The sequence below is a fragment of the Carassius auratus genome, chromosome 41 (genome assembly GCF_003368295.1).
Source record: "Carassius auratus strain Wakin chromosome 41, ASM336829v1, whole genome shotgun sequence".
Classification (NCBI taxonomy): Eukaryota; Metazoa; Chordata; class Actinopteri; order Cypriniformes; family Cyprinidae; genus Carassius; species Carassius auratus.
The window spans coordinates 8,185,795-8,208,253 of NC_039283.1; the positions used below are offsets into that span (position 1 = coordinate 8,185,795).

General features: G+C 43.0%; 1 protein-coding gene across 3 annotated transcripts in view; it reads right to left on the reverse strand.

The window, feature by feature from the left end:
- Positions 1-104: 104 nt before the first annotated feature.
- The window catches only part of LOC113060029 (zinc finger protein 319), a 32,341-nt gene continuing 9,986 nt past the window's right edge, over positions 105-22,459 (reverse strand). For 2 of the 3 annotated variants that reach the window (XM_026228808.1, XM_026228806.1), the window contains 4 exons: positions 21,818-21,986; positions 21,357-21,706; positions 1,976-2,144; positions 105-1,684 (listed from right to left, as the gene is read on the reverse strand). In XM_026228808.1, the coding sequence (XP_026084593.1) occupies positions 678-1,684; positions 1,976-2,144; positions 21,357-21,706; positions 21,818-21,986 (1,695 nt within the window). In that variant the 3' untranslated portion in view covers positions 105-677. The remainder of the gene's footprint in view (positions 1,685-1,975; positions 2,145-21,356; positions 21,707-21,817; positions 21,987-22,459) is intronic. The other variant, XM_026228807.1, reaches the window with a different exon arrangement.

Consider the following 22,459-nt stretch of genomic DNA (forward strand, 5'->3'; position numbering starts at 1 on the left):
AATTTTCACTCATTGAAGAGATAATTTATTACACTATACTAAACACCCCATTAAATCACTTAACAAGCATAATTTCATTTCCCGTTTAAGTATTTCCTTTTGAAATAGGATGTTTCTATGCATACTTAAAGGACAGTCTAGAAGCAATATACATAACTATCAATATGCATCATTTTGTCAGAAAGACAGATCAGGCATTAAAACTCAAATGCTTACATGATGCTGCATTACTGATGGATCCATCTCCCTGTAAAAGCCTGTTTGAAAACCTTGTTTATTCGTAACTGAAGAGAATTCACAGTGGAAAGTACCAAACAACATGTGTCTTACCGAGAAATCCACGTAATGGAAACACATTTTTCCTAACATGATCCTTCAGTAGTTAATGCTATTTTTAGTCCAGTGATCCTGTTTTAGTATTTCCCGTCTATCCTTATCACCTCACGCGTGCACCAGTGATGAAGTATCAGGTGTTGATATGTGTCTTGCTGGACGAGGAAATGAAACAAAATTATTTCAATAAAAGTTTCAATAAAAGCGTTTTTTGGATTACCAAGGAAGTTTTGATTTGAGCTGATGTTATGCTTTTATAGTAAATAACCTCTTATATGTCAAAAGATTACAGTAAATTTCCTTTCTCAACATGTCAACAAGGCTTGTTTTTCTTTTGGGCTGAGTTAACCAGTCATGGGCACCCATTTTTCGAAGAATTGCAGGCTGTCCAGATCCTCAGGTTGAGCTTGCTCAATTCCTTCCTCTGTTTCAGGAAGGTTTTGGAAGAGCTGCTGCTTCATTTGATAGAGGCACCACTTTGCAATACTCTGGTGCACGCATGGTTTTCTACCTTTGCTACAAGGGCAATTCCAAGTCTTTGTCTGAGCATTGTAATTCACCAAGACTCTGCCCATTTTACTGTAATGTGACACCTTTGGCTCATAAATTGATACATAATACATGTAGTCGGGTCCTCCAATTGTAACAAGGCTAGTAAACGTGGCACCTTTACTTTCAGCCTGATGTTGCAGCTTAAGGCATTGTTTCTTCCTTATGTCCCCAATCCATTTTTGCTCCACCATCTCAGTCAGCACATGCTCTGATAAATCCTCACTCGGTGCAACATCACAGGTGTAGTCTACTGAGTTTAGATGGACACATTGTTCAACCAAAAGTTCACTCTTTTGTGCCATTTCAACACGACTGTTGCAAATATCCATTTCACACATAACCTTGTGGGATGAACCCCAAAATTTCTTTACCACATGGATGAAGGTACAGGGCTCAGAAAATGACTCTGATACAACATATAGTCCATTCTTTTTATCGACACACTGTGCTGGTAGAACTGAGGTTTCGGGATGCAAAACTTCATGATGCTTCCGCTCAATGTGTTTCTTCAAGTTTTTAGAATTAAGATTGAGCCCGCAATGAGGACATTGCACAGAGATTTGCTTTCGTTTTACCATCACTGGGTGAGCTGCTAATTTCAAAGAACAAGGTGCAGGTTGCTGTAAAGAAGGTAGTTGTAGTGGGCGACCTACAGGTTGTGTTTCTGGAGCCATTGGATGAGCACTGCAAAGATGCCTTTTTAGATCACTTTTATTGATGTACGTCTTGGGACACTTGCAGCAGTGAAAATGTCTGGGCCTTTTACCACAGCCAATGTTACAGCTGTACATAACATGATCTAAAAAAAAGAAAAAAAAAATTGTTAGTAGAAATTTCCCTGCATAATGACTTTAACTGAAAATAATTATAAATCACTTTCTAAAAAACTTCTCTTTTTTAACATTAGTCAATGTACATCAACATGAATTCTGTAAAAGAAAAATGTTAATCATACATTTTAATATATAGTATACAACTTAATTTAAAAATGTATTTGTATATTTTTAAATTAACATTAATAAAAATGTATGAATACTGTAAAAATATTAGTTCATTGTTATTTTATAACATGTTAAGTTCACACACTCACCTCCATATTCAACCGCTCTCAGTTTATGCCCAGCTATATGGGTCATTATTTGATGGTACTGTCTTGGCTTACAAACATCAGTTGTGCAGAAAGGGCATGTGAATAATGTTGCATCTGTATGGCAGCGTTGCGGTCGAGGCTCTTGCCCTCTCTGCTTAACTGTGATGTGCTGAAGAGACAAAAACAATGCCAGTTACCATTAAGAGAAAATGTCTATACATTTTATTCTAAAATGTATCTCACAAATGTATATTACCATTGCTTCATATTTATACTTTTTTCATATTTATGTTCACTCTCACCCTCCCGGCTATCTGCTATGGTTTCATCCTTGCTTCCTTCCCCTAAACTGTGAGCATTTCTTGATACTGATACTTTCTGCTCCACTCTTACATCTTGTTTAGATACTGTTTGCCCCTTGTCTTCCAGGACAGCCCGTACCACCCCCTCTGCCCCTTGGTTATCTGATGTTCTACGCAAACACCGTTCTAAGCTTAGAGCTTCTGAATGGTTGTGGTGCAAATCCAAAAATACTACTGTCCTTAATGTGTATCATTCACTCCTCTCTTCCTTCTCATCTAATGTCTCGACTGCTAAAAGGACATACTACCATAAAAAAAAAAATATTTGTCTAACTATCGCTATTTTGTCTTCCTCCTCCCTCTACTGCACCAACTCTAATTTTCCACACCACAATCCATCAAGCACAACCAGCAAACATACACTCATTCACATCCTTCTCTTCACTCTGTGAGGCAGAAGTCCCCAAACTCATTCTTCTAATCATCCTACTACTTGTCCACTTTATTCTACTCCATCTCATCTCCTTCAAGCCATTTCCCTTGCAGTTGTACCTGCATTCACTCACATCATTAACATATCCCGCCACACTAGTGTTTTTCTCTCAACATTTAGACAGGCTCGTATTAACTCCACTACTTAAGAAACCCACCACTCAACCAATCTCTTTTAGAGAACTTTGGACCAGTTTCCCTTCTTCATTTCATTCCAAAAACACCTGAACGAGCTGTGTTCAACCAAGTCTCTGCCTTTTTCAAACAGGACAACCTCCTCAACAGCAACCAGTCTTGCTTTAGAAGTGGACATTCAACTGAGACTGGCTTGCACTCAATTGTAGAAGCCCTAAGACTGGCAAGAGCGGAATCCAAATCTTCAATACTTATCTTGCTTGATCTGTCCACTGCTTTTGACATGGTTAACCACCAGATCCTCCTGTCAACCCTACTGGCAAAGAGCATCTTAGGAACCTATCAGATAGGACCTTCAAAGTATCTTGGAGAGGTGAGGTGTCCAATTCACAACATCTAACTACTGGGGTGCCTAAGGGCTCAGTTCTTGGACCACTTCTCTTCTCTGTCTACATGGCATCACTAGGTTCTGTCATTCAGAAACATGGCTTTTCGTACCACTGCTATGCTGATGACACTAAACTCTACTGGTTCTGTCTGGTTCTGCAAATTTGCTTTATTCAACATCAAGAAGATCAGTCCATTTCTTCCAGAACATGCTGCACAACTCCTTGTTCAAGCTCTTGTTCCGTCCAGGCTGGATTATTGCAATGCTCTCTTTGCAGGTCTTTCAGCCATTTCTATCAAACCTTTACACGCGGCAGCAAGATTAATTATTAATTAGCTGAAAAGAATGCACGTCATACCTCTGTTTATCAGTTTGCACTGGCTGCCAATAGTTGCTCACATAAAATTCAAGGCATTGAATATTGCCTACAAAACCACCACTGGCTCTGCACCCCTTTACCAAAATTCATTACTCCAGAGTTATGTGCCCTCTAGAAACTTGGGTTCTGCAAATGAATGTCGCTTGACTGTGCCATCCCAAAGAGGCATAAAGTCAGTTTTAAGGACTTTTTCCTGGTGGAATTACCTGCCCAAATTCCTTAAGCATCTTCAAGAATGGGCTAAAAACTAGGGATGCATTGATCCAATACTCGGGATCAGTATCAGCTCAGATACTGGCTTTTTTTGTGGATCGGGAATTGGTCAGACGACACCAATCCAAATCTGATATTGTGCTTATACTATTGTGTTATTGTTGAGCCCCACGAAAGGCAAAAAAACATTATAAAGCACCAAAATGTTTTTGTGCACATATTTCAAGTTTGGAAGCTGTTCCATAGTTTCATGTAAGATTCTGATTAATATTGAAGTAATTCAATTCAAGTTCACATAAACTCTTCTTTCCGCTGTGGCTGTCTGTCGTCCTCCATTCAGCAATCAAACTGCGTGTTGCATTCGTTTACTACAGTAAAAAGGTTGAAACTCTCTTCAAGAGCGCACAGTAACTGAGGTTTAAAACTGTTCAAAGAAAAGGCTCAATAAACGAACGCATAGATTTAATACACTACGTATCAATTTATCTTCCCTTTGTACTAGTGACGTCCAGTTTGTGAATGAATCGTTTGATTTAACCTGATCTTCTTAGCTAAACCGGACTGAATTATTTGAACCAGTTCGTATCTCCAGTAAGCATTAATCCACTAATTACTTAAGTTTTTTACTTTTTTCACATGGCTGACAATCTCAGAGTCGAAATAAACCAAAATAAACCAATAACCCAGAGTAATTCCTTTACTGAAACAGTACACTGACAGAACTGCTGTGAAGAGAGAACTGAAGATGAACCCAGGCAGAGCAGCATGTGTGTTGTACTAACTTTTCTATGTGGACTTGGAGGGCTGCGCAGTCTGTGCACTGTGACTACGTGCTGTTTCAAGCTCATCATTTTGAGCACAGGATGCGCATAAGCGCTCTATGCCGCTCTGTGTTGGCACCTTTAGTATTATAATACTTTTCTTTGCAATCAAAGATTATTAATAATCTTTCTTGTTCTGTCCTATCTATCACATGTTGCTGCCTTTAGTTCTGTGCTATACATTTAAAAGAAACGTCTTATTAGGGCTGTAGTACTCGAGTCCGGACTTGAGACATTTTTCTGTCATCTCGAACTTGTCTCGGACTCGTTGGTGTTTGCACTCGGATTTATCTGGGACTTGGCCATTCGACTCACCAAATTTTCTCATCTCGACCGAGTCAAGCAAAAAAAAAAAACATTTGCATGTCGTGACTAAAAACGTGTGAAAAAATGATAGGCGCGCTGCTTTCTCCTTTTTTCCAAAGCACTCTGTAGCGTGGCTTGTGCTCCAGTGGCGTCTGCTGTTGCTAGGCAACCATGACCTGCTCTCCATGAAGATGCACAAGTTTCAGCAAAAAATAAATGGATTTCCAGCACCAAAAATCTCTTGCAGTAGCTCTGCTAATAAATTCAAATAAAAATTGGCTATCCTTGTACAGCTATGATCAGCGGTTTCTCTATCTTGGCTTAGATTTTAATTTTGTTACAGGAAAGGATGTACATGACCAGCGGTGCATTTGCTGTGTTCTGAAAAGTTTCGAAGTTTCTAAATTTATTTACATATTGTTTTAAGCCTACACCTAGATAACCTTTAAAATAATGAAATACTAATGTTAAATACTTAATGTTGTAAAATATAGGGGTTGCAAGACTACTGATTTCTACTATGATCTACTACGATTTTTTATTTACTCAAGTTACTTGACTACTCGTGGCTCATGCTACTGTTAATGAAAACACATTAAATAGTTTTATTTAATCAATAAACACTTATTTATATGCAACAATTACATTTGTACATTTTAAAGACTTTATAATTATGACATAAAATTTTAATGTAACAGCCAGTATTTGTATCTGTAAAAATCACAAACGTTTTCGTATCTGCATTCGGATACAACGTCGTACAGTTACTTGATAAGACCATTATCACTTTATCTTTTTTTTCATAGTAATCACTGAACAAGTATGTTGTGTTAAACTAAAATAATTATTAATTTCTAAAATAATATTTATCATGCAAGCAGAGAGACGTTTAGTGATCATTTGAACATGACTGAAATCAATTCAATGCGCATATTTTCATTATGCAAAACCCTTGAAGCGAGTCTTAATGCTTAGTGAATTCATTAAACAAATGTGTCTGTGCCACGCAAACCAGCAAAAGATAAAGATCCAAACATGTAGGACAAGTAGAAAATGTATCTGTATCTAAGTTAATTATTAGTCTACTCTTGAGAGAGAACTGTATTGGTTTTTGAGAGACTGAGACGCGCAGCGCAGCTGTTCGATTGGTGAGAGCAGTGCTTATTCCTTTCATTCATATCATATGTTAAATCATTGCCTTTTAAATATATACAAATAATATAAAGTGTATGATGTATTATTATAGGTGAAATTACTCTTGCAAAGCTCTGATTTCTGAGAGATGCACGGAGAGTAGGGGTGTAACGGTACAGTGCACGTGTGTACCGAATGCAATATTTTGTATGCGGAACATAGTTACATTTTTGTGTTTCCAAATGAACATATTAAGTGGCGGAAGTCTCCGCGTTCAGCGAAAATCCCGCCCTGCAGCTGATTCTAAGGCCGGTGACACACTTGCTGTGTCCAAATTCAGAGTCTACATCCTTCGGAGGACTCATTTGAAGGATGTTACATCACAGCGCACCGGCCTAAGGTTCCCTTTTATAGGTCACTTCGATGCTGCGGTGACGTCACCACGTATGGGAACACCTTCGGTGTGACGAATGTCTGAAGCCCTATACCATCCCGCCAATCCTATTGGCCAAACAGCGCTTGGCACCGCCCTACACATGCGTACGCATCGTATACCCGGGTGCCGCGCGCCATTTCGCTCAGATTTCATTCCTTCAGGAATAGCGAATCATCTGTGCCCTATCATCTCGCGTTCTCCAGCGATTTTCTTCGAGCAGTGTTTAACTCCTCTTTCGCGGACGCGATGAGTCAACGAAAGGTAAGAGCCGTATAATGGGTTTATCACAGGGAGGCACTCATGAGAGATTCGTTTGCAGCCTCTCTACATGTTCTCTCTGTGATAGCCTACGGCTATGGTAAAATAAAGAAAAGTATCTGCGCTCTGGAGTCTATTTCTTAAGTCGCCTCGCGTCTAACCCCCACCGTTCGCTTCTGCGGTCGCCGAGGCCCCGCACGAGGTGTTGGTTAGGGGTGATATGTGCGGCTTGACTATGAATACAGTGATGCACTGGAGTTTTTCCACTTGCTCGCTCTTCCCCACTCGAGCGCGTTAATCAGAGAAGTTTTGCTTTTATACTATGTTGTCTAACCGCAGCTTCGAACTCAGAGTAGGCTCTGGCCGGCATAAGCGGTTCTCATATGCGGTTCTCTCCCTCCGAGCGGACAGGAGAAACGCGCCTCCCCTTCCTCAGTGTGCTATTATGTGGCTGTCCGCGCGGTGGATAAACTACCCTTCTCACGGACCTCCACCAAGAGGTTTCGAGGTCCTGGAAGCAGCCTTTATAAGCGCATATCACGAACGGCGCGGGTTTTTGCCACGATTAAGTGACATGGCTGACTACCTCTCTAGCCGAACGGATCGCGCCGAACTCCGCCTCGACCTATCGAGTCGTGTCTATTTCTGCAAATTTTCTTTTAGCGAGAACGCAAATTTTGCGTTCTCGCTAGCGGCGTGGCCCTATGTTTATCTTGTTGGATTAAATCCTGCCGTGGACACGCTTCAGGATTATACACAACGAAACGCAGCGAGTTTACGCATGCACTTTCCTTCAATGTTTGCCAGGGTCTGTGCCCTCCACTAAAGAGTGCTGTTGGACTGCTAATGCACATCCAACCCTCTCACTGCAGTCCCCACGCTCTAACATTGACTGTCTCGCTGCAAAGCCACCTTGAGCATCATTGGATTGAGCTATCATTTGAGCGCCCCCCCCCCTCAGACACTCTGCACAATCCAGCCTTCAGAGTTTGAGGGACGGCACAAAAGGCTGGCAAAGATGGCCACCTTATGACTGCTCATACAGCTGCCACGTTCTCGCAATAGCGACGTGGCCCGATTTTTATCTTGGTGAATTAAATCCTGCCGTGGATACGCTTCAGGATTATACACAACGAAACGCAGCGAGTTTACGCATGCGCTTTCCTTCATGTTTGCCAGAGACTGTGCCCTCCACTATGAGTGCTGTTGGACCGCTAATGCGCATCCAACACTTTCACTGCCGTCCCTACGCTCTAACATTGACTGTCTCGCAGCAAACAGCGCTTCGAGCAGCATTGGATCGGGCTGTAACGCCAGGCGTAAATAAATAAATAAATAAATAATCCCTCAGACACTCTGCGCAATCCAGCTTTCAGATTTCGAGGGGCGATTCAAGGGTCTTACACAGACGACCCGTTTATGACGGCTCGCACAGCCGCCGTTTTACTTAGCGGCAGAGCCTGATGTTCAATTCGTTGCCGTGGACACGTTTCAGGATTATACACAACGGGACGCAATAGCTCTTATGCATACACTTCCCCTGTGCACGAATGCCGCAGGCTTTTCCGTGCACGGACATTTATGTGTATGGCAGCGTTGCAGAAAGCGGAAATTTGAGACCGCTAGTATTGTTTCGGGGTCGTGTGGGACGCTTGCCCGGCATTTCTCAATGGGTGTTACGCACAATTGTCACGGATACACCAATTCGTTTTTAAGAGGCCCGCCTCTTCTCCGCTGAATTCTTTCCACGGTGGTAAACCGATGGTAATAGCAGTGTTGTGACAGGAGATGTCAACTCTGCTGAGCAAAGGGGCTATAGAAGACGTACACCCCTCTCAGATGGAGGCAGGGTCTTACAGCTGTTGTTTTGTAAAAAAAAAAAAAAAAAAAAAAAAAAAAACAAAAGGAGACGGCGGATTGTGACCCCGTACTTCTCAAAATGCATGGATGTAGCTCTGGCCCCGTTGCGGCTCCAGGGCGTCCGTCTGTGAACCACTTAGACGATTGGCAGGTTTTAGCGCAATCGCAGACTCAAGCACATTCTCATCGGGTTCTTGTGCTGAATCACTTTAAGAGCCTGTGCTTACACACGAATTTTCGTGTAATTTAAGTGTTTTAATCTCCTCTCAACGGATAACCTTTTCTGGGAATAGAATTGGACTCTCGCGCGATGACAGCAAAGCTTCTCTCCCGCGCGCTCCGTCGATTGCGTCATGCGTGCGACGCTTCAAAGCAGGTCGCACAGTGACAGCGAGATTGTGCCTCACACTTAGGTCTAATGGCAGCGGCATTCCCCGTAATTTGTCTGGGGTTACTTCACATGCGCCCTTTTCAGTGGAAAAATGGGCGGAACGACGAAATATTTCACCCTGTTGTCTTCCGCATCGGACGATTTCGGGGACACGAAGTTGTGTTATGTCGTTAAAACTATGGATGCCAACCGAATTTCTCCTACCGGGGTTCGGCTGGGGATTTGAGCTTTCCCAGAGACCGTCATGACGGATGAGTCTTTGACCGGTTGGGGAGCTGTTTGTCAAGGGCGACCAGCCCATGGAGTGTGGACAGCTGCACAACGCAGTTGGTATATAAACAGGTTGGAATTACTGGCAGTTTTCTGGCTCTCCAGTAATTCGCGAATCTGCTGATCGGCCGTCTTGTGCTGCTCAGATCAGACAACACAGCGTTTGTCTCATACCTGAATCATTAGGAAGGATTACGCTCTCGCCCCCTGTGCAGGCTGGCGAGACATGTTCTTCTTTGGTCTCAGAACAAATTTCTGTCAGTCCGAGTTGTTCATGTCCCCGGACGTTTGAACTTCGGAGCGGATATGCTATCCAGACAGTCTCTGGAACAAGGGGAATGGAGATTACACCCCAAATGATGAATCCCTTATGGCCTACGCATTGCCCACTATGCTTCTCCCCATCGCTCCTGGGCTTTGCTGCGTTAGCTCACAGTTGGCCCAGGACCAGTCTGTATGCTTTTCCCCGATTCATTTGATCCCAGCGGTATTATCCTAATAAGGCTGGACAGAGTGGAACAGCTGCTGCTGGTGGCTCCGTGATGGCACACGCAGCCGTGGTTTGCGGACCTGATCAGTCTGTTAGCAGGCTCTCCATTGAGTTTTCCCTCAGACAGGATTTGGCACTCGAGGCCGGATCTGTGGAAGTTGTGGGCGTGGCTTCTGAGCAGAGTGAGTTAGTATGTCCCGGTCTTTCTGTTGAAACTACCGAGACTATACTTAATTCTAGAACAGCTTCTACGAGACGCTTATATGCTTTTAAGTGAAGACTATTTACGTTTATCCACTGGTTTCTCGTTTCATACAGGGTGCGTGACGGCTGAGGCTTTTCCGCCCTGTGCGAGTCCTTCATGGGATTTATCCATTGTGTTGCAGGGTTATCAGGGCATCTGTTGAGCCCTTGGAAACCGTTCCGGATAAAATCCTGACTCTGAAGACACTTCTTATGGCTTTATCCTCCCTCAAGAGAGTTGGGGTTTACAGGCTCTCTCTGTCTCACCCACGTGCATGGAATTTGCACCGGGATCTATGTAGGTGTTGTTGCGACCGAGGCCTAATTATGTTCCTAGGTTGCATCTAATCCCTTTCGCTTTCAGCAAATGGTCCTGGAAGCTTTATCCCCTGCTGAGGCGGGGTCAGAAGATCTAAGTCTTTACCAGTGTTAATTTCGTTGACTAAATATTTTCGTCATTATTTTCGTCACGAATATATTTTTGCCGACGAAAACGAAACGAAAACTAAAATAGAAGGCACTGATGGAGACTAAAACTATGACTAAATTGATTGACATTATCGTCAACGAATAAAGGACGAGACGAAAATAGACTGTGACGAAAATCTAATCAGCAGACGGGAGAGATGCGAGGAATGAACAAAAGAACCGGCAAAACAGAACAGACTGCATGAGAGAAGAGAACCAATCAGAGCCTGACTTATTGAGACGTGAAGCGAAGGTTTTCAGTTTTTATGAGCTCCCGGGAAGTCGGCATTCGAAGAGGTGATAGGGACTTTAAGCAACAGCCTCTGGTGGAACGGCAACGCCATTCTGGCGTTGTATTGCGCCTGCGCGAATTTAACTGCTACTTTGTGACGTTCTAATTTAACGGTCTACTACGGGAGAACAGCTGATTTGCCGGAGTCGCTACAACGTGAGAGGTTAGGTAAATAAATGTTATGTTTTTAGACTTATTTACATCATACAATATTAAAAACTCCTCTTCTGACAAAAGATTGTCATTTAACGCCAAAAGCAATCCTTCTCTTGCTTTTTTAAATTATATATTTTTTTGGATCTCAATAAATGAATTAATGCTGCGTTGCGCTGTTCTGTTTTACCGTTGCTTAGTGACTTTTACGTTCTTGGCTACAGCGGTGTGACGGCAAACTTCCGGTCGCTGTAGCCGTTCCATTCGCAGCTGTTGCTTAAAGTCCCTACTGTCTAAAAGAGCGACAAAATGTCCACAGCTCACTTCACGTTTGACGACGAACAAAACAAAGTGTAAAGCACGCAGAGCGCTCATTCGTGGCAAGAACACAACCAATTTGAAAAGACATTTACAGACGAGCCACCCGGACATTTTCTCAAATGTAATTTTACAACGATGTTCTTTTGTTTATTGAGCTAAGCAAAATTGGAATAGTGCAGTGCGTAGATGTTGTAGCATTAAATATTACGAACTGAAAAGTACTGTAAAATAGTCCCTTCTTCAAATTAGATGCGAGCACAATACTAATAAGTAATATCATGATAAATACATGTGATTAATACTAATGTTTAGTATATTTTATAATGTTCTACTTGTTGACAATATCATAAAAATATGTCTATATTAGTCATGTGAAACATGAATGTTCACATCCTATCATTATACATACTAATCTAGCAATATTGTAGTATTTAAAACATACAATATTGCTAGACAAATGAATACCTTATAAAATCTTGTTACTTTTTTTATCCACCTAGCTGCCAACTTATTAAATATTTACTTTAAATGTATGCACTTATTGTTCAGCTCAGCTGTAAGCTTTAAGGTCCTGGACCTAACTTTATTTTTCTTTTATTGATGGTCAATTGGCAGCTAGTTATTGTTTACATTATCATGACAGTGTTTGTTGCTGCATAAAAGCTTTTGAATCGAAATAAAGACACAGTTGTGTTGAAATAAAGTTGAATTTGTGTTTTATATATTTTGTTTAAGTTTGTTTCCTATACCAGCTGTAAAAAATTGTCTAGTAAATCTGTTATTGATTTTAGTCTTATTTTAGTCGACTAAAATACCAAGCAATTTTAGTCGACTAAAATACCAAGCAATTTTAGTCGACTAAAATAAGACTAAAATTAAAACAAATCAGATGACTAAAACTTGACTAAAACTAAAAAGAATTATAGTCAAAAGACTAAGACTAAAACTAAATTAAAATTTCGTGTCAAAATTAACACTGGTCTTTACCCTGTGAGCTTTAAAGACTTGTGTATCTTACAGCCCCATGGCATGAGTCTGAACAGCTGTTGTCTGTTTGGACATAAGAGTAAGGCCATGAGGTTACAAACAGCGCATGTCCCATTGGCTGGTGGAGGCAATATCTTTAGCCTATGAGGCATGCAGACTCGCTTCGCCCTTAGGAGTTAAAGCTCATTCCACTAGAGCTGTGGCTTCTTTTCAAGCTTTTCTCAGTGGATCTTTTATGGATGATATCTGTGCTGCGGCAGGATGTCCTCACCGAGCACTTTTATCTAGTCCTACAGTCTGAATGTGAGGATGGCTCCTGGCTCCCGGGTTCTCTCCGCTGAGCAGATACTTCCTCGGATCCCAGCTATCAGGTACGTCAGGCGTTTTGGTATAGCGTTCCCATACGTGGTGACGTCACCGCAGCATCGAAGTGACCTATGAAAGGGAACATCTCGGTTACGTATGTAACCATGGTTCCCTGAATAGGGAACGAGATGCTGCGGTCCTGGCCATGCCGTACCTGATAGCATTCTTCTTCTTCAGTCATAAAATCTGAGCGAAATGGCGCGCGGCACCCGGGTATACGATGCGTACGCATGCGTAGGGCGGTGCCAAGCGCTATTTGGCCAATAGGATTGGCGGGATGGTATAGGGCTTCAGACATTCGTCACACCGAAGGTGTTCCCATACGTGGTGACGTCACCGCAGCATCTCGTTCCCTATTCAGGGAACCATGGTTACATACGTAACCGAGATGTTTTCAAAAAGCATCACGCGAGTCTGAACATCACTACAATTAGGAAAAAGAACGATTGTAACTCAAACGCAGCTCCCGTCAGCATTTAAACAGACCTTTGCTCTTAATTTAGAACGGTCCAACGCAATAACAAAATCTGAGCAGGTCTAAAAACTAAAACTGTTTATGCTGCAACTTTACACTTTATATTTTACACCTTACACAAGTTATATATATTTTTAAAATATGAGCAGGCCTTCAAGCTGGGATTGGTAATGCTGCACTGTAATCATAGTAATTTATTAATATTTTTCATTATATTTTATTATATGATATTGGTTTGAGACTGAGAGCATTTTATGTAGTGGAGAACTTTGCAGCAGTATTTTATTTCTTATTCTTTTTGTATTTTATATATATTTTATTAAAAAGTATTTTTTTTAAAAAATGTGTAAACAAATTGTAAAAACAAAAAAGTTTATAGTAATAAACAACCTTTAGTTTAATGTTTGCATTTTTTTTCCCTTACTGTACCTACTAAATGAACCGAACCGTGACTTTAAAAACGAGGTATGTACCTAACCGTGATTTTTGCGTACCGTTGAACCAACTATTCAAGCTCTTACTAGACCAGTGGTTCCCAACCTTTTTCCTTGGGGCCCCCCCATGTACATATTTAACAATCCGTGACCCCACAACAAACAAAATATATATATTAGTGCTGGAAAAAAATTAATCGCATCCAAAATAAGTTTGTGTTTGCATAACGTGTGTACGGTGTATAATTATTTTGTATATATAAATACATATGCATGTATATATTTAATATTTTTCTTTATATATAAATTATTTATATTTATAAAAAAATTTAATTAATACATGCATATGCGTGTATTTATATAAAAAATAATTATACACAGTTCACACACTTATATTATGCAAACACAAACTTTTATTTTGGATGCAATTAATTTTTTTCCAAGCACTAATATATATATATATATATATATATATATATATATATATATATATATATATATATATAGGGGTGTAAAGGTTCACAAAATTCACGGTTCGGTTCGATACACTTGTGTCAGGGTACGGTTCGGTATGTTTTTGATACAGCAAAAAGAAAGAAATTCCAGAGAAATTTCCTTGATTTCTTTTTTTTTTTATATTAAAACTAACATAATAAAGTGTGAATTTTTTTACTTTTAGTAATTCTGGAGCTATAATTGATTCTTCATATGAGCATATAAAACCAAACAGCTTCATGGAAAAAATTAAATATTGTAGTAGTTATAAACCAAGGTTTATTTTATTTCAGATTAACATTTGAGGGCAGCAATTGTATTCATATTGTCAAAATAAAACCAACGTAATGTTACTTGAAGGCATTATAGCCTACTATTCCTGCCAAACTTTCATGGTTGCAGTTAGTGTTACTACAGTAAATCCATGGTGAATGTTGCAGATCTGGACACTGGATAGTTCATTCACGGCACAATGTTTCTTCCTGGTTTCCACGCACTGTTTGATCCGTTAAATAACGGATAAATGTGAATGTTTCTCTAGATCTTATTACTTCTGTGGCAAATTCAAATGCTTTCTTTACTGGATCTCTTATTAGTGCTGTGTAGTAACAGCGTCTCATGATCAGATCACGATCGACTCGCGTTGCATTGGTCCAAACTGATAAACGGTCCGTCAACCACACAATAACGAGCAGTTTCGTTCCGCTTGCATTATGTTTGCCATGTGATGTTGGGCACTGTGTTCGCGTCGGCGTCTCTTACATTATGAGCGCGCTTGCCACTCGCAACGCGCCTACATTTGAAATAACGAAATTGTAATTGAAATTGGCATTGTTAGCATATTATTTTTTTTTAACTTTGAAAAAATATTTTTATATAAAATTATTAGTAGAACATTTTATGCTCCTTGAACTGTCACCTTATCGTGGTGGAGAGGTTTGAGTACCCGAATGATCCTGGGAGCTATGTTGTCTGGGGCTATATGCTCCTGGTAGGGTCTCCCAAGGCAAACAGGTCCTTGGTGACGGGCCAGACTAAGAACAGTTCACAAAACCCCTTATGGCAAAATTAAAATCAAGGACCGTGACGTCGCCCGGCATGGCACAGCCGGGGCCCCACCCTGGAGCCAGGCCCGGGGTTGGGGCTCGTATGCGAGCGCCTGGTGGCCGGGCCTTCCCCCATGGGGTCCGGCCGGGCTTAGCCCGAAGGAGTGACGTGGGGCCGCCCTCCTGTGGGCTCACCACCTGCAGGAGGGAGCGTAAGGGGCCGGTGCATAGTGGATCGGGCGACAGTCGTAGGCTAGACCCCCGACGACCCGATCTCTGGACACGGAATCTGGCTTTAGGGACGTGGAATGTCACCTCGTTGGCGGGGAAGGAGCCTGAGCTTGTGCGGGAGGTCGAGAGGTACCGACTAGAGATAGTCGGGCTCACCTCAACGCACAGCTTGGGCTCTGGAACCACACTTCTTGAGAGAGGCTGGACTCTCTACCACTCTGGAGTTGCCCATGGTGAGAGGCGGAGGGCTGGAGTGGGTTTGCTAATAGCCCCCCAGCTCAGCCGCCATGTGTTGGAGTTTACCCCGGTGAACGAGAGGGTCGCTTCCCTGCGCCTTCGAGTCAGGGATAGGTCTCTCACTGTCGTTTGTGCCTACGGGCCGAACGGCAGTGTGGACTACCCGGCCTTCTTGGAGTCTCTGGGAGGGGTGCTGGAAAGTGCTCCGACTGGAGACTCCGTCGTTCTACTGGGGGACTTCAACGCTCACGTGGGCAGTGACAGTGACACCTGGAGGGGCGTGATTGGGAGGAACGGCCCCCCTGACCTGAACCCGAGCGGTGTTCTGTTATTGGATTTCTGTGCTAACCACGGTTTGTCCATAACGAACACCATGTTCAAGCATAAGGGTGTCCATCAGTGCACGTGGCACCAGGACACCCTTGGCCGGAGATCGATGATCGACTTTGTGGTCGTGTCATCAGACCTTCGGCCATATGTCTTGGACACTCGGATGAAGAGAGGGGCGGAGCTGTCAACTGATCACCACCTGGTGGTGAGTTGGATCCGATGGCGGGGGAGGAAGCTGGACAGACTCGGCAGACCCAAACGTACTGTGAGGGTCTGTTGGGAACGTTACTGGAGATATTGAGTCCGAGTGGACCATGTTTTCCACCTCCATTGTCACTGCGACTGCTCGGAGCTGTGGCCGTAAGGTCTCCGGTGCCTGTCGAGGCGGCAATCCCCGAACCCGGTGGTGGACACCGGAAGTAAGGGATGCTGTCAAGCTGAAGAAGGAGTCCTATCGGGCCTGGATGGCTTGTGGGACTCCGGAGGCAGCTGACAGGTACCGGCAGGCCAAGCGGACTGCAGCCCGGGTAGTCGTGGAGGCAAAAACTCGGGCCTGGGAGGAGTTCGGTGAGGCCATGGAGAAGGACTATCGGTTGGCCTCGAAGAGATTCTGGCAAACTGTTCGACGCCTCAGGAGGGGGAAGCAGTGCCCTACCAACACTGTTTACAGTAGAGATGGGCACCTGTTGACCTCAACTGGGGATATCGTCGGGCGGTGGAAGGAATACTTCGAGGATCTTCTCAATCCCACCGACTTGTGTTCCGTTGAGGAAGCAGTGGCTGGGGACTCGGAGGGGCACTCGTCCATCACCCGGGCTGAAGTCATCGAGGTAGTTAAAAAGCTCCTCAGTGGCAAGGCACCGGGGGTGGACGAGATCCGCCCCGAGTACCTCAAGTATCTGGATGTTGTGGGGCTGTCTTGGCTGGCACGCCTCTGCAACATCGCATGGCGGTTGGGGACAGTACCTCTGGACTGGCAGACCGGGGTGGTGGTCCCTCTTTTCAAGAAGGGGGACCGGAGAGTGTGTTCCAACTATAGGGGGATCACACTTCTCAGCCTCCCTGGGAAAGTCTATGCCAGGGTACTGGAGAGGAGAATTCGGCCGATAGTGGAACCTCGGATCCAGGAGGAACAGTGTGGTTTTCGTCCCGGTCGTGGAACACTGGACCAGCTCTATACCCTTTCCAGGGTGCTGGAGGGTTCATGGGAGTTTGCCCAACCAGTCCACATGTGTTTTGTGGACTTGGAGAAGGCATTCGACCGTGTTCCTCGCGACATCCTGTGGAGGGTGCTCCGGGAGTATGGGGTCGGCGGCTCCCTACTTAGGGCTGTTCGGTCCCTGTACGACCGGAGCAAGAGCTTGGTTCGCATTGCCGGCAGTAAGTCAGACCTGTTCCTGGTGCATGTTGGACTCCGGCAGGGCTGCCCTTTGTCACCGGTTCTGTTCATAATTTTTATGGACAGAATTTCTAGGCGCAGCCAAGGGCCGGAGAGTGTCCGGTTTGGGGACCATACGATTTCGTCGCTGCTTTTTGCGGATGATGTTGTCGTGTTGGCATCCTCAGACCAGGACCTTCAGTGTGCATTGGGACGGTTTGCAGCCGAGTGTGAATCGGCTGGGATGAGAATCAGCACCTCCAAGTCCGAGGCCATGGTTCTCAGTCCGAAAAGGGTGGATTGCCCACTTCAGGTTGGTGGAGAGTTCCTGCCTCAAGTGGAGGAGTTCAGGTATCTTGGAGTCTTGTTCACGAGTGAGGGAAGGATGGAACGTGAGATTGACAGACGGATCGGTGCAGCTTCTGCAGTAATGCGGTCGCTGTACCGGTCTGTCGTGGTGAAGAAGGAGCTGAGCTGTAAGGCAAAGCTCTCGATTTACCGGTCAATCTACGTTCCTACTCTCACCTATGGTCATGAGCTGTGGGTCATGACCAAAAGGACAAGATCCCGGATACAGGCAGCCGAAATGAGCTTTCTCCGTCGGGTGGCTGGGCGCTCCCTTAGAGATAGGGTGAGAAGCTCGGTCACTCGGGAGGAGCTCAGAGTAGAGCCGTTGCTCCTCCACATCGAGAGGAGCCAGCTGAGGTGGCTCGGGCATCTATTTCGGATGCCTCCTGGACGCCTTCCCAGGGAGGTGTTCCAGGCACGTCTCACCGGGAGGAGGCCCCGGGGAAGACCTAGGACACGCTGGAGGGACTATGTCTCCCGGCTGGCCTGGGAACGCCTCGGGGTCCCCCCGGAAGAGCTGGAAGAAGTGGCTAGGGAGAGGGAAGTCTGGGCGTCTCTGCTTAGACTGTTGCCCCCGCGACCCGGCCCCGGATAAGCGGAAGATGATGGATGGATGGATGGAACATTTTATGCATCTTTATTCACATCAAAGCATATCCGCTCCTGTGAACTCTGGGGGCGCGGACCCCAGGTTGGGAACCAATGTACTAGACACTAGAAACTTCCAGATAGATGTGTTAAAGCCAGTTGGAGCTAAACTCTGCAGGTCATTGGCCCTCCAGGATCTAGTTTGGAGACCCCTGTCTTACGGAGTTGTTACTTTGCACATGCTTTTGATCATTACAAATAATAATTCAAAATTATTTTCTTAGAATAGGACAGTAGTTTTCAACCTTTTGTGGTGGTATTGCAGGTGGGCCGCCAATTACTATTAAAATAAATAATAATATTGTTAATATATGTAAAAATGTCTAAGTCATAACATAGTAAGTATTTCATATATATAATAATTAAATAACAAAAAATAAATAATAAACCATAATTACACTTCGACTATTCGAGCTCGCTGATTGGTTTAAGAATAAACCACCAATTTATATTTTTGCTGCATATGCTACAGAACAACAAATTCAAACATGCATAAATGGCTGACTGCCTACCCGCTGCTGAGCTCTGGCTGGATCTGGTTTTCCCATTTTGCTGAGCGGTGCCAGCCCGAGTTATTTTCTGTTCATTGCAAGTTCATTCTAGGTCTGTGCGAATAATAGAAATTGTCATAAGTCACGATTTGAGCATGCGCAATTTCTAAATCGCTTTATAGCACAATTTTCCACAGCCCTGACCTCCCGCAGTATGCTATCCAATCCAATAAGAATCCAATGAACCTAGTGCAAGAACAGAACAGACTGGGCATATGCCTACCTCCAGGTTCACACACTGTCTGTGATGCACCTTTTTTCCGAACCCATGTTAACGATCAGAGCGTTCACACTTAACGCGGTAAAAGGCTAGAAATAAAAACGTGCGGAAATTAATATCTAGCACATGAGCGCAGAGAGAGTTGTGAGTGCACAGGACGCAATTTAAGTGAGAGGAGACACGTTTTCAGTGCGCACACTCTCTCTGGGCGAGAGCAGCGTGTATCTGAGCAAGAACTTCTGGTTTTGTGACACAGCAAAGGAAGTCTGCGTGCGAGCGGAGAGATTCGTGTTCGCACATTATTTTAATGTGCTTTCGCGTTACATTTACGCACTCTCGCTCGAAGTGGCTTTTTTGGGATGGCACAATCAAGCATCGTTCACTTGCAGAACGCAAGCTTCTAGAGGGCACATAATTCAGAAGTAATGAATTTAGGGAAAGGGGTGCAGAGCCAGTGGTGGTTTTGTATGCGAACATCAATGACTTGAATTTTATGCGAGCGGCTATTGGAAGCCAGTGCAAACTGTTAAACAGAGGTGTGAGGTGTATTCTTTTCGGCTCATTAAAAATTAATCTGGCTGCCACGTTCTTGATTAATTGTAAAGGTTTGATAGAGCTGGCTGAAAGACCTGTCAAGAGAGCTTTGTAATAGTCCAGCCTGGATGGAACAAGAGCCTGAACAAGGAGTTGTGCAGCATGTTACGAAAGAAAGGCTTGATCTTCTTGATGTTGAATAAAGCAAATCTGCAGGACCGGACAGTTTTAGGAATGTGGTCTGAGAAAGTCAGCTGATCATCAATCATAACTCCAAGGTTTCTGCCTGTTTTTGAAGGAGTTATGGTTGATGTGCCCAAATTGATGGTGAAATTGTGATGAAACGATGGGTTTGCTGGAATCACAAGCAGTTCTGTCTTGGCAAGGTTGAGTTGAAGGTGATGGTCCTAGAAATGTCTGTTAGACAAGCTGAGTGAGTGGTACAAAAAGCCATGTTTCTGAATGACAGAACCTAATGATGCCATGTAGACAGAGAAGAGAAGTGGTCCAAGTACTGAGCCCTAAGCCAGTAGTTAGATGTTGCAACCTGGGCATCTAACCTCTACAAGATACTTTGAAGGACCTATCTGATAGTATATACTTGTGTTTGCATGAATGTATTTTACAACAATAAAAATAGCAATATGTAACATTTTACCAGATTTTCACTTCACTTCTATTTGTAAAAAAATAAAAATACAAAATTTCACCACATTTAATAAAATTATTGTGCACCCATGATTTGTCTAGAATCTAGAGTATCTTTTGCTGCTGAATTATCCACTAACCTAGTTTATAATAGTATATTTGACAGATTATGATTATATATTTTTTTAATTTGTTATTTTTCATTAAAATTAAGTTGTGTATATGTAGTAGTTTGTCATCAATGATCAGGTCAACACAGAGAAGTATAGAAATTCTACATTGATGTAAAAAAACTGTGCTGGTATCGGATTGGAACGGTATCCGCAGATTGGTTCTGAAAAAATGGTATCATGGCATCCCTACTAAAAACACATCTCTTCCATCTTTATTTAATCCTTTAACTTTAACAGTCATAATACTAATTATATTACTAAAAACATAATTTTTCATTTATTATAGAATTAACAAAAGCAAAAAAAAAAAAAGAAGACCCCTAACACTAACTTACTCCATTCTTGTTTTCTATTTATTTATTTTAACGGAGGAAAAGAAGATCTAATAGCAGTAAGTTTTAACTGAGGGAAAACCGTACATCAAATCAGTCCATGCAGGGGTCAAAACCAAGGTGGCAATTAAACAATACAGGTACAAAATAAACCGGCAAATACAGAACTCAGGAGTGGTAGGAAAATACAAGGACTCCGTAACACATACTAAAACAGGAAAGGGTATAAATACAAAGGGAAATGCTAATGGGAAATTGTCTGAGTGCAATGATTAATGACCAGGGACAGCTGAGTGCAATGATTAGACAGAGATCGTGGGGAATGTAGTTCAGGAAGTGACAGACACCGTGGGGAAGGAGGACATCTAGTGGTTACATTATGTAGTGCCTAGAACTCCAGCATAGATAACTAGCTAAAGTTAGACTGGAGAAACATTTGATATTTTAAATGCAAGTTATCTCTATCACCACTGGTTTCATAGCTAAAGAGCCAAATAGCAAGATGCAATAAATAGCTAGTTAATGTTAACCTATAATACTTAATGCTAGATAGTCATTCAGCTCAAAGCATTTATATTTTTAGAAATCAGACTCACCCTTCGTGGGCACTGAACAGAGATTTGCTTTCTTTCAATCACTGGAAAAGATGCTAATTCTTGTGAATGAGATGTTGCTTGCTGCAAATCAAGTTCTTGTGGTTGAGATGCTGGTTGTAGCTGTGAAGGAGGTTCTGGTGTTGGATGAGGTGCTTGTTGTTGGTGTGAAGGAGGTTCTTGTAATGGGTGACTTACAGGCGGTGGTATTGGAGTGCAAGTAGCTATTGGATGAGCACTGGAAAGATGCTGTTTTAGGTCACCTTTATTGAAGTAAGTCTTGGGACACTGGCAGCAGTGAAAATGTTTGGTCTTTTTGCCACAGCAAATACTGCAGCTGTACATAACATGATCTAAAACAGAGGTTTCAGCAAATTTGTATAAGCACAACATTTTTTGTTACTATTAGTTCAAAATTGTTATGTTTGTTAACTCTTCCCACAATATTTTGATGTATTACTCACCTCCATATTCAACCGCTCTCAGTTTATGCCCAGCTATATGGGTCATTATTTGATGGTACTGTCTTGGCTTACAAACATCAGTTGTGCAGAAAGGGCATGTGAATAGTGTAGCATCTGTATGACAGCGTCGCGGTCGAGGTTCTTGCCCTCTCTGCTTAACTGTAATGTGCTGAAGAGACAAGAAAAATGTCAGTTGCCATTAAGAAAAATTGTCTATAAATTTGACCTACTGTATTTTCCGGACTATAAGTCGCACTTTTATCATAGTTTGGCTGGTCCTGCGACTTATAGTCAGGTGCGACTTATTTATCAAAATTAATTTGACATAACCCAAGAGAAATGAACCAAGTGAAAACATTACCATCTACAGCCCCCAGAGGGCGCTCTATGCTGCCAGGGATGCTGCTCAGTGCTCCTGTGGCCTACACTGAAAACGTAGAGCGCCCTCTCGCAGTAATGTTTTCTCTTGGTTCTAAATAAATGCGCCTTATAGTCCAGTGTAGTGTTGTCAAAAGACCCGGTACTTCGGTACCAAGTCGGTACTAAAATAATTTATGTGACGGTACCAGGTTTCTTTCAAACCCGATTCAGCGCTATGATTTCCGCGAAGCAGAAAACGAGGACGGAATCTGAAAATCCAGT